This window comes from Crotalus tigris, unplaced genomic scaffold (genome assembly GCF_016545835.1).
Source record: "Crotalus tigris isolate CLP2741 ecotype Arizona unplaced genomic scaffold, ASM1654583v1 scf7180000018371.15429387391:27106975, whole genome shotgun sequence".
Taxonomy (NCBI): domain Eukaryota; kingdom Metazoa; phylum Chordata; class Lepidosauria; order Squamata; family Viperidae; genus Crotalus; species Crotalus tigris.
Genome location: NW_024096970.1, coordinates 4607551 through 4620000, shown reverse-complemented (window position 1 = coordinate 4620000; position 12450 = coordinate 4607551). Strand labels below are relative to the sequence as shown.

The following is a 12450-nucleotide window of genomic DNA, read 5'->3' as shown; positions in this document are numbered from 1 at the left end:
GAGAGAGGGAGGGAGGGGGAGAGAACATGAACTCATGCACAGCAGCCTCTATTTCTTTTTAATTAAAGTCTTCAATCAAGCTCCCCCCCTCCGGTGTGTGTGCGCGCACAACTTTTGCGGCTCCGTGTTTTCTTTTCTCTGGGAAACGGGTCCAAGTGGCTTTTTGAGTGTTCAAGGTTGCCAACCCCTGCTTTAAGGCAATCATTTTAGCCTCTGTATACCCTTACCAAAAACTGTTTAAAAATGGGTTATGAACATTATTACCCAGATGTGTCAGAAACTGCAGTGTTACTCCTTTTCTGCCACTTTCTCCGTAACCCCCCCCCCAAAAAATTAGTTTGCTTAAAAGTTCATAGTGTACCATGATATGATCTCTTCAATAATTTTTATAACTACCTTGAGGCAGGGGAACACTCCCCATCAACAGGGAAGTATTGATTAATATAATGGGATCAATCACATCCTAACCAGTTAGTCAGGAAGGCTAACTGAGCAACTGGTATTCCTCAGTGCCATTGTAATTTCAAGCAGCCACTAAATGAATGGTTGTAAGTTGAGGACCACTTGTACATTGCACATCACTTTATACTTTTGTAGCAAATAAATATTTATATAAAACTTTAATACATTAAAAACAAGGCCATTCTTTGTGTACAGGAATTTTATTTACTTACCTGAGTACATAAGCTTCCTGCTTGTCAGTTTTTGTCACACTTATGATCAAACAATGCACATTCTCCAGAAGTTTGTCCCACTCAAACCTGCCAAAAGGAAAACAATAAAGGAAATATGTGAACTTCACAGTTTTTTAAATAAGAGGGGATTATGTATTGAATCACAAAGGTCGAACTACATTTCAATATCAAAAAGGAAACTTAACAAAATGTGCAAACTATTGTACAATATCTATAGATTTAGCTTAATCTATATAAAAATGTAAATGTCCGTTTGTTCAATATCTTAAATCTCATAAAGTTCTTCACCGATTGCTTTGAAATTTTGACACAACGTTGCATTCGAATATGCGCGTGTTTATATGTTTTTATATACCTACTATTATATAGATGTCACACCTGTGACAGGTAAAAACATGCTTTTTGAAAAACAGCGCCATCTGTTGGACGTAAAAGCAACACACACTACGATTTTAGACAATCTCTATATCTGCACAGACAATGGAACAACAAAAAATATTGTATACACACAAGCATTGTGAAATTAAACATATTACAAAAATGTGCTCTTTTCTTTCTTTTCCATTTAACCAGACTGAGCAACAGCAACGCATGGCTGGATACAGATAGTAGTAATATAATTATCAACCTCATTATTACTTATTAAAAAACTTATGTTTAAGAAATTATACCAAGCAATGACAACATGTGGAAAGTCAGAAATTACTATTTGAATTTGTAAACTTACTTGAATTTTATGGATTCTTGGTAATTTATATTACCAATATCTTGAAAACCATTTTATTCTCCTGATCTTGGCATACTGAAATACTGCAGATTTCCTATAAATCAAATTTAATGTCTAGTTTTGACCTTGTCCAATGCCCTTTGATACTAGTATACAAGTGTCAAACCTTTAGGCACTGGTAGTAAATTTAAACTATGTTATAGAGTTTATTTGTCACCACCATAGTTCATGAGTTCAAAGGAGAAAAATGTGCAGTTTATTTAAATTTAAAATGTATATGGACATTACAGACTATAAAGACATTACAGTACTCAGATAATCACAATTACTCTTAATTTTGAATATTTGATCAAGTATATTGTTACATTCCACCAGTTACATCATATTGATCAACTATCTGAGTCAGTAATTCTTTCCCCATCAACCCACCTAATAGGATTGTCGTTCTAGGGAAAATAGGAAGAGGAAAGGGTTATTTATAAAATAACTTGCTGCCTTGAGTTATTTATAAAACTAATAAAGGGGTATAAAATAAATATATATCCCAGATTATCTGGAATAATTCTTATTTCCTCAGAATTGGGTGAAAAAGTCCTATATAAATCTCATGAACACTTTCAAACTCCCATCAACCATTTCATGCACACAAGCCAAGCCTATCACACTTCGCAGCAAGCCAAATACCTCAGTCATTATCGTAAGACAGAACTGAGGATAAACTAAGTTGTCAGACAGAATACTAATCCTTTGACTGGTTTTATAGGATTAAACCATACAGAACACCTCTATACTTCCTAGTGGTTGTATACAGGAAAGCAAGAGAGTTCTCTTATATTAAAGACCGCATATTTCTTTCCTATATTAAGTAAGCTCACTCTACTCTTCTAGAGGTGTGCACAAAATAGAAAATGTGTTTTGTTTAATACAGCAAACAAGTACATTGTGGCTTGATGTTCCTCTGACTCTTCCAGATTGGTCAAGATCTCTGACTGAACTGAATCGTTGAATACTTTATTTGGATTTGGTCCGTGCATGAAATGTTTTGCACACCCTTATGCTCCTTTAAATAATGACCAACTCATAGGAAATGGCAATTCTATCTATATTTTCTTGGCAGGAGGTACAGTACTGTTTAAAGGTCTACATAATTCTGGCTGACTCAATAGCTTGTTTGCAGTCACTACACTCTTACAGGAGAGCTGTGTGTTTTCAAAACTGACTGCTGAAGCACATTCTTGCTTACATTCTTGCTTCAGCAGATGAGCCTTGCAAAACAAGATCACGCTCCTTCTTAAGTTTCCTCAGAAAACAATAGAGATAGGGATAACACCTACTTTCTCATCCATACCAGGCTCTTAAAAAAATGAGGTGACAATGAATTATGCAGAAAGCTACTGGATTAATATCAAATTGCCCAGAAATATGAAATCATAGACATTTCACTGCTGCCAAGTTAACAAATCCCAGCAATATTCCTCACTTGCCATCCTGGAGGGCTGTAAGTTCTCTAACTCTAGAATATAGGGGAAAATGCACACATTATGTCTAACCAAGATTGGATAGCTACCATGCATCTCTGAAAGTTAGAAAAACATTTGTTCATAATATTATGATGAGAGGAGTACTTGTTACTGGAAATAGCAATACTTTTTGTGCTTAGTGGAAAGAGTTTTATGGTTGAAGCCAGTCTCAAAAAAAAAAAAAAAAAAAGACTGAGTAATTCAGGACTGGAGTTCATAGAACATTTTTGTTTTAACATATTTCTTGTCATACAAATATCAACAACACTTCAGGGTATTTCAGCATGTTACATCTGCACATGCCATTCGCCATGAACCTTGTGCCGGTTACCAACTGATTTCTGGATATGATTTAAAATGTTAATTTTGACCTGCAAATCTTTTTATGGCTTAGAATTTGGGTATTTATAAGACTGCTTACTGCAACCTGAACAGATCCATCTGATTAAATTAAAAAGGGGAAACTGCTCTTATTCCCCCTCCCTCTTACAGAAGGGAACTAAAACCCAAAGGTGTTGCTGTTCAGTAATACCGTAGTTCCAGTCCTATGGAACAATCTCCCAATAGAGACCAAAATGGCTCCCTCCTTCATGGATGCAGAGTAGCGGAAGCAAAAATGTTCTATTTAGTTTTATATTTACCTTATTTTTATCTTGACTTATTACATGTTATGTTTTCTTTTCCTTTATTTTATAAGCACACACAAGCATGGAAGCAAATACTGAATGTAGTAAATCAGCTTATGAAGATTAGCCATATTTTGTGTGATTTATACAAAATAAAGTTTTCTTAGTTCTAGAGGAGTGGATTTCCAGGGACAAGATCAGGCAATGGAAGTTTTCAAAGAACGGTTACTTGATATGGAGTCCCTGGTGATATCTGAGCTTGGTTATTTGCTTGCAGACATTTTATTACCAACTAGTTAACATGATCAGAGCTCAACTGGGTCACAGTAAATTTTATTTCAAGCTAGCATTATGTTTGGATCAACTTATAAATGTGTATTAGAGGGCTTTCACACTACCAGAGTTTAATAACTTACTGTCAACAGTGTTGGAGAGTAAATACTGCAAAATCCCATTTCATGGAAAACTTTGTCCTTATAAAGATGGGCATATTAAATTACAGGGTCATGCTCTGCTTTACTGTAATTTTTACCAAGACATTTATAATGAGTTATTAAAGCATCTTCTTAGCCCATTTCCAGGATGGACAAACAAATTCTATGTACAGTGTCTTTTGGCAGATAATAAATTCCAGGGAAACTTTTGCTGTCAAAAAGTAGCCTATAGAATTCATGCATTGATGATAGCAGTCTAAACACAAGAAGAGACTTTTACTATATATGCTATAATGTATTTTACATTACATAATTTCTTTTATGCAATTTTGGTCTATGACCAATCATAAGTTTTAGTAATTCCTGTAGTAGCATTTGGGGTATTATTGAAACCATCAGAGTAGGTGCTGACATTCTTTATGAATAATCTTTTATAGGGAAACACATACAGTAGTTGTCATCCATAGAAAAATGAACAAATTCCTAGTAACTTTTAATTAAACATTTACCAGAACTATTGAATAGGCATACTGATATATTTAACATTCCATGCTGTACGATCAAGATCATAGGTGATATGCACCAATAACTTTCTCAGCATAGCTTACCACAAAAAATAATAATAAAAAAATAAATAAAAATAAATTAAGGACAAACTTGGACAAAAGGAAAGCACTTATACCATATGAATATTGTGGTGGAAAGAGAATATAAACATAATTAGATACCTAGTCTAGGTACTTCTTATATTTTTGCTATTTATAGTTTTAGAATTACAAAATGAACAGTACAAGTCAGTTTGTTATATCAGGTGAAATAACTGATTTAGTTTAAAAATTGATCTGCACTAAATATATTAAAAATCATTAAATCTGTAATAGATTAATTCAAACAATATAGAACTGTCATATAAAACTAAATTATTCTACTGCATACTTGGTATACCTAGGCATAATGTAGTTTGAAGTCAAAAATATACAAACCCAATTATTGTTTATATTTTTGCACAGTAGGCAAAATGATTCATAATGCAACTCTTACATAATGAGATTTGACATGGCCTTCCAAATTGACTTTTTTTGGTTTATCATGGTGGTCATATTTACAAATGCAAGTAAGATGTTAAATTGTATAGATTTTACAGAGATCAGATCTTGTTTGATCAGATATTATTAACCTCTGATGGAAAACTAATTAAGAAAATGTATGACTTTTAATTGAATTTGAAAATGGAAGATAAACAAGTAAAAGAAACAATGACAATATGGGCAAATAATTTTGAATACAATTTAGATTTAGAGAAATGGCAAAGCTTGTGGGAAATTATAAATTGACAATGTCAACTTTTTATAAAGAAAACTTATATAAAATATTTTATAAATGGCGCTTGCCGCCAGCAAGATTAGCAAAAATGTTTTAAAATATGTCAGATGTTGGAAATGTAATCACAAATCAGGTACTTATTATCATGTATGGTGGACATATGTTAAAGCAAAGAGATGTTGGACAAAAATACATACTTGGCTAGAAAGGATGTTGGGAAAACATGTAGATTTTAAACCTGACCTTTTTTTTATTAGGTATAATGCCAGAAAAGCTTGACAAACTATATATTTAATTTTACATGTGATAACAGCAGCAAGAATTATATTCACACAATATTGGAAAAATGAAGTAACACCACCAGAGGAAGAAATAATTAAAAAAAATATTAGACTATGCTGAAATGGACAGACTTACTCTGAGGTTGAAAGAAAAAGAGACAGAATATTTTCAAACTTGGGACTTATTTTATCAATGGCTGGAGAAACAAACAAGAGATTAGGAATTTAATTTGTATTAGTGGATGATAAACTCAGACAACACTGTTTATTGAATAAGTACTTTTGAATTATTAAAAAATCAATAAAAACTTATAAAAAAACAAATTGACTTTTTTTTGCTTTCAGAAAAAAATCTGACGTTACAAATGCACTAATTATTGCAAGAGCACTCCACATAGGTGATTTATTGGCAGAGTAGCTTCTTTGCTAACAAAAATACAAATACATAAAGTTACATAAAGTTGAGAACAGATATCAATTTCTATAAGGAAGTTTTCTTTCTATCCAAGCTATCCATTATTTCTTTGGTGTTCCTAGCACATTAGCAGTACATTATTAGAGAAGAGTTAAGAATAAGCATACATAGAAAGGGTACATTGTTCCAGTTTACCTTTAATTATTCTCTCTGCTAAATGTAGCTCATTAAAGCATGCATATAGACTAGGCATTGTAATTTTCAAGTGTCTGAATTCGACTGAAGCGGATTCAAGCTATTATTTTCTACGTGCAGTGCAAGTAAAATACAAGTACTATTACTGTGTATTTAAGGCTGTAGAGAATACAACCCTTCCCCCATGACTGTTGAGGAGCTAGCGCCTCCTCCACATTCCTGAAATGCCCACTAGATGACAGTCCCATACCCAACCCTTAAAGTAACACTAAAAATGCTTGATCTCATTAATGGAGGAGAAGCCTTTTCATCTGGAGTTTAAGCCTGAAGCCTATTTAACTCAATCTGCAACCTTTTTTAAACACAGGAGGGGCTTCTGTCTATCCCATTGTATTGCCTGAATTCCAGAAAGGCAAATGCATACATAAAATCTCGTACTCCAGCCACTGTCTGTAGTCATGCTCTTGCTAACTCTATAAGGGGCAAAACAAAAAAAATAATCCATAAATTCTACAGAAACATCCTTGCCAGCTTCCCCAACAGCCTGCACTATTGTTTACTAGAACTTGGAAGAAATCAGAAAAAAACAGAAGAAACTCCTCTGCTTCCTCAACGATTTGATAAAAGGTTTCCCATCAAGAATCAGATAACTAAGCTGCAGCCAGTTTCAGAGAAAAAGAACGAGTAGTCCAGTTTCTTTACGAGTCCACGAACTAAGCACAGTCTACCCTTAAAAGATCATGCTGGTGCAGAGATATTCGTGGATGCCCTGCCCGGCCACTTGTGACGGCCAGCTTGGTAGGTAGGGTTCGTTGAATGCTTATACCAACAAGCAATTTACTAGCCATCTATCAATTCGGTTCCGATCAACACTGCGAGAATCTCGGTGGCCCTCGACCTTCCCACAGGATCAAACATCACCTTCTGCATAAGACACACTTATGTTCACACTCCGTTGTTAACGAGCGCAAAGCCAAATAAGGGAACCCTCTCGTGAAAGCCCGCCATGCATTGGTAGTAAATATACGGGGGGGGAGAGAGAAGAGAGAGGGACGACGACCGGCAATCGCCGAGGCCTGCTTTAATTTAAAAGGGCAGGAACGAAAGGTCACGTCCCGCCTTAGCAAGGTCACAACTTCGCCTTTCCCGACGTGAACTGGTCTTCTGTTTAAGTTTTCCTCAGAGCGCCGGCCTACTGGGAACTTAAAAGGCCTGCCATCAGCCACCGCATGCTGAGGCCAGGCCTGCATGCGACAGGGGAACGTTAGTGGCAGTTACTGAAGGGGCCGGCTTGCTCCATCTCCCCCTCCCCCCCGCCCCCCTCAAGGCCGTCCCGGTGAAAGTCCCTCCCTCCCTCCCTCCGTTTGGAGCAGGCGGCCCTCGTCCCTCCCTCGCCTCGCGCAACACAACGCAGTCCTGAATGGAGCAGCCGCCATGCCCGCCCCTCTTCCCCGGCCATTAGGTTCGCTCGCTTCCCGCCCAGCCGTGCGGCGTGACGGGCGCTCACCAGGGCCTGCGCGCCACCGGCCTGGCATATTCCCGCACTCGCTCGGCTAGCCCCCTCCATCTTCTTCCACCCGCCCGTTTCCACCGGCTCTCCTGCCGGTTCCCAACTCACCTGGGAATGGTGCGGAGGTCGCCGGAGCCCTTGCTCTGGTGCGGCTCCTGCGGCGAGGGCTGTTGCCAGGCGAACCACACCTCCAGTAGCTTCTCAGTCCCTTCGAAGAAGTGTGCACCGTTCTCCTCCATCATGGTGAGACAACTCCGCAAAACCAACCACAGAAATTAAACGACAGACACCCCCCACCCGACCAAATTGCTGCTGCCGCCCTCACCTACACCAGCTACAGCTGATATGACTGTTGCTTCTAGGCAGGGCCGCGGCGCCTTCTTGGTGTCTCAGCCCGTCCCAAGCAGGTTTTACCTTGGATGGGGCAGTAATCTTATATTAAGTTATAAGATAAAATACATGGGTATATGTGCGCGCTCATATATAAATATATATGAGCGAGCGGTTGCAGAAAGGGTGGCGGGTTATTAGGGTCCTTTGGGGTAGGGGAAGGAGGGAAATGGAAGGCAAGAAGTGCGGAGTAGGCAAGCGAGCAGGCGATGCGGTGCGGTGCGGTGCAGTTCGGTTCCTTGTATTCCGTGTGTTCCCGTTACAGAGAAGAGCATTGAGCGAGCGCTAGCTAATGTCGCCGGCCATACTGTGGAAGCGAAGTGAGGGAAGCCGCGCAGAGTTTTTATAACCGCACAGGTACAGGGGGTCTACTGCTATTGGATTTCCGCTCGTTAGGCCCGCCCACTTTCTTCGCTGATAGGGCATTCTAACTGTCTGACAGGCACTAGGAGCTCGTCCCAGTTTGTTGGCTGTTCAAGCTCGTGCGGTCTCCACCGAGGTGCGCTGTAGATGGCTCCGGCTAGCACATGCGAGAGCTTGAAAGAAGCAAGGAAGAAAATATCGGCAGGGAGTTATTCTTTTTGAAAAGCCGACACAAAAAGAACAGCGAATTCCTGTGTGACATAGTGATCAAGAGATCCGTTTCTGAAAGACGCTATGGCGCTGGTTGAAATTTACTTTAACAGAATTCCCAAAATCACTATTGTTGCTGGGGGTTTCTAAAATTCAATCACAGTGGATGAGTGAAGTAAGACCTGTATGTGTTTGAGAAACAATTATTTCTAAAAAAATAAAGAGCGCGTGGGAAATGCGTTAGCTGATGGAAGAGTATATTTGTATATAAAACTTCCTAGAGACTTCTGCATAAAGAAACATTGAATCGGGTTGCGTATGTCACTGAAAGCAGAACAATACTGCATAAGGAAGTTTAAGGTTTAAGAATTTCTTCTTTCCTTTAAATCAATATATATATACTTCCTGTTAATTTTGCTTTTGAGGGTTTTTTATAAAAGTTTTTACTACTGCTTTTAGGATATTTATGTTTATGGTGACTATAGTTTTATATTTTGTAAGACATTGGGCTGCTGTTTTGCAATGAGGAATATGGGATAATAATAAAAATTAAACTGCTTAATTGAAAAGACTGTTTAAGAATTCTTCTGTCTTTAATCCAATTAACCAGACAATCATATCAATGGTACTATCAAGACTATTACAATTCCATTAGCAGTAGATAAATTATCCCATAGTTTATAATCTTGCTAAGATTTTAAATAGTCACATAAAGTCCCATTTTGTATCCTTTGGTTCTGCAATACATTTTATGTTTACTTGGAGGACAGTCCTGTAGCTGGAAATGGTGCTTATTCCTTAATAAGTATATTTGGAATTCCAGCCTGTATGCATTGTGTCTTTTTAGTCATAAATATCCAATCACTGAGTCTGTATATAATTTGTAAAGTATCATTATAGACGGGAATTTTTCAGTACCATGAGACAGAATCATGCTTTTGCAGCTCAAGATGGAACATGAAGTTGTCAAATATGTATACTCATACTAGCAGTAAAGGTCTATAAAACGGAAAAGTAAGCATGCAGTATCTTTTTAAGTATTTCCATAATAAAGCTACATAATAAGAATATGTTAAAATACGTTGAAATAATTGTCTAAGAAAGATTTCTGCTCAAAATTAACTACAATTAATCCACTATCAGAGACTTTTGTACCTCCTCCCACAAAGTAGATGTATGAGTCTATGCTGGGAAAATACTCTACAGGGCACAAATCTAAACAATTATCTCTTGTTTGTATGCTACAAATGTTATTAAACATTTTCATGTTTTTTAAAAAGAAGTGAGACAAAGAAATAAACTTTTAACCAAAAATAAGAATTGTAGAATAAGGCTTAACATCTACCTTAATTAAGAAAGTGCACATTTATTGGGATAATTCATGAAATTGAGCAGAGGAATATTCTTTTATAATCTAATTATTTCAAGAATTATAAAATCAATTACAGCTTCATTAGTCCCTTAAAAAAGCCATAATGGAATACCTTTACTGGAACTAACAAAATTATATAAAATGATGAAAATATTCCAGTTCTCAGTATTCTTTACCACAAAATGTTACAAAATCAAGTAAGAGCAACATTTTATATGGTATTTTAACCAGGTCTACAGTTCAAACTTGGTGTCAAAATTGTTAGTGGTATGTGTAGTGCCAAATTAGTCTCATCCATCAGATAACAAAATTGTTTCTGCAGCTTTGATATTATAACAGCTATTTTGGCTATTCTATCAAAGACATTACTCAAGTTTGATTTATTTCAAAAATAACAATAAAGCAACATACAGTTCTCTGAAAACAGCTTGAACTAGCTGTTACTTCAAAGAAAAATCAGTAAGCGCGATGGTGGTGTTATAATTCTATATCAATTTTTTAAAAATTATTGCTATCTAGAATAAATTAGCAATATATGGTCAACTCTGAGTGAAGTTAGTGGTCTCCAAATTAGATAGATAGATAGATAGATAGATAGATAGATAGATAGATAGATAGATAGATAGATAGATAGATAGATAGATGATGGATGGATAAACCTAATATATCCTAGAGCAGGGGTAGGCAACCCAAAACACTCAAAGAGCCACTTGGACCCATTTCCCACCAAAAACAAAACACCGGGAGCCGCAAAATCCTTTTGATATCTAAAATGAAGATAACACTGCATATATCCTTTTTTACCTTTATTATAGGTGTGTGTGTGTTTGTGTGTGTGTATATATGTGTGTGTGTGTGTATATATATATGTATGTATACACACACACATATATATATATATACACATACATACAAATACACATACAGGTAAAAAAAAGGATATATGCACTGTTATCTTCATTTTAGATGTCAAAAGGGTCTCTCTCTGTCTGTCTCTCTCTCTCCCTCCCTCTCTATCTGCCCTTGGTCTGCCTGCCACTCCACTTCCCCCACTCTTTCTCTCTCTCTCTTTCCTCTCTCTCTCTCTCCCTCCCTCTCTCTCTCTCTTTCTCTCTCTCTCTCCTATCTGCTGCTCACCTGGCAAGCTTCAAGCTGTTGTCCAACAACCTCCGGGGTAGGCAACCTCGTCTCTTTTATGACTCATGGACTTCAACTCCCAGAATTCCTGAGTAAGCCTAGCTGGGCTAGCTAGCTCTCTCCTACCCTTCCTGCTTCCTGCTTCCTGCAGAGACGCAGCAAAGGGAGGAGCTCCGTCCAGAAAGCTTTTCAGCTCCTCGGAGAACACTGTGAGTGCAATCTTTTACACACACACAGAGAGAGAGAGAGAGAGAGAGAGAGAGAAGGAAGCAGGGAAGCGCAATTGCCTCTCTCTGTCTCTGTCTCTCTCTGCAAAGGCAGAGGAGGCTGGGAGCCACCGGGGAAGGCTCAAAGAGCCACATGCGGCTCCGGAGCCACAGGTTGCCGACCTGTGTCCTAGAGTAACTTCTGCATAGGAAAAAGAAAATAGGTTTATACAGTATGTGTATTTTTATACTGACATGTTCTCAAAAGGTACCTAGGGATTTACCAGATAAACTCTAACAAAACCACTATAAAATCATATATCTTTTTATTATTATAGTTTCTCAAGTGATAAGATCTTAACCATTATACAGGATCGCCTAAATCACCTTTCTAAATATAAGGAGGGAGAGTGCCATGTAGATTTCCATGGGTAGACTATCAACAGGTTAGGAGCTGTCACTGGGAAGCACTAACTTTTGGACTTTTCCCCCAAATCTCTCATAGGGTACGCAGCATTCCCACATCAGCTATGCTAACGAGATAGGTAGGTTTGGTTTGAAACAGATTGTGCTGCAAATCTCTGGGCACCAAAGCTTATAGAGCTTTATCAGTGAAAAGCAGTACGTTGAATTGTACCTCGAAGCCTATTGGTAACTATCATGGAGCCTGCAAAATTGGCATTATATGTGAGAAGTACCTTTTCCAAATGATGAGCCCTGTGGTATTCTGCATAAATTTTACCTTTCAGGTATTCTTCAAAGCCAATCCCATGTAGCCTGCACTGTAATATACATGTGTAAGTGAGAGTCCTTGTTGTCAGCATTTCTTTCTTCAGGAAAGAATACTATTGGTTGGATTCAGTTGTGGGAGAACATCAAGCCATTACAGAAAAATAATTGATTCATGGGAAATAGAAAGTATGAGAAGAAACTCAAAACAACTCTGTCTTCATTATGTTATATATAAGTTGAAGTACTTAGTTTCACTATGATTCAACTTTTTCCCAGGAGAGATCCTGACAACCCTGACACACACTGGGCCAAGA

General features: G+C 37.5%; 1 protein-coding gene and 1 long non-coding RNA gene across 2 annotated transcripts in view; one reads left to right on the top strand and one right to left on the bottom strand.

Moving 5' to 3' along the window:
- AMD1 (adenosylmethionine decarboxylase 1) overlaps positions 1–8426 on the bottom strand; it is a 23155-nt gene extending 14729 nt beyond the window's left edge. Inside the window, exons 1-2 of the mRNA XM_039351197.1 lie at positions 7835–8426; positions 675–761 (exon numbers count right to left, since the gene is read on the bottom strand). Of these exons, the coding sequence (XP_039207131.1) occupies positions 675–761; positions 7835–7968 (221 nt within the window). The 5' untranslated portion in view covers positions 7969–8426. The remainder of the gene's footprint in view (positions 1–674; positions 762–7834) is intronic.
- LOC120311558 lies at positions 8362–8962 on the top strand. Its single transcript, XR_005557655.1, has 2 exons — positions 8362–8473; positions 8559–8962. It is a non-coding gene; the product is annotated as an uncharacterized LOC120311558 (long non-coding RNA).
- The last annotated feature ends 3488 nt before the right edge of the window (positions 8963–12450 follow it).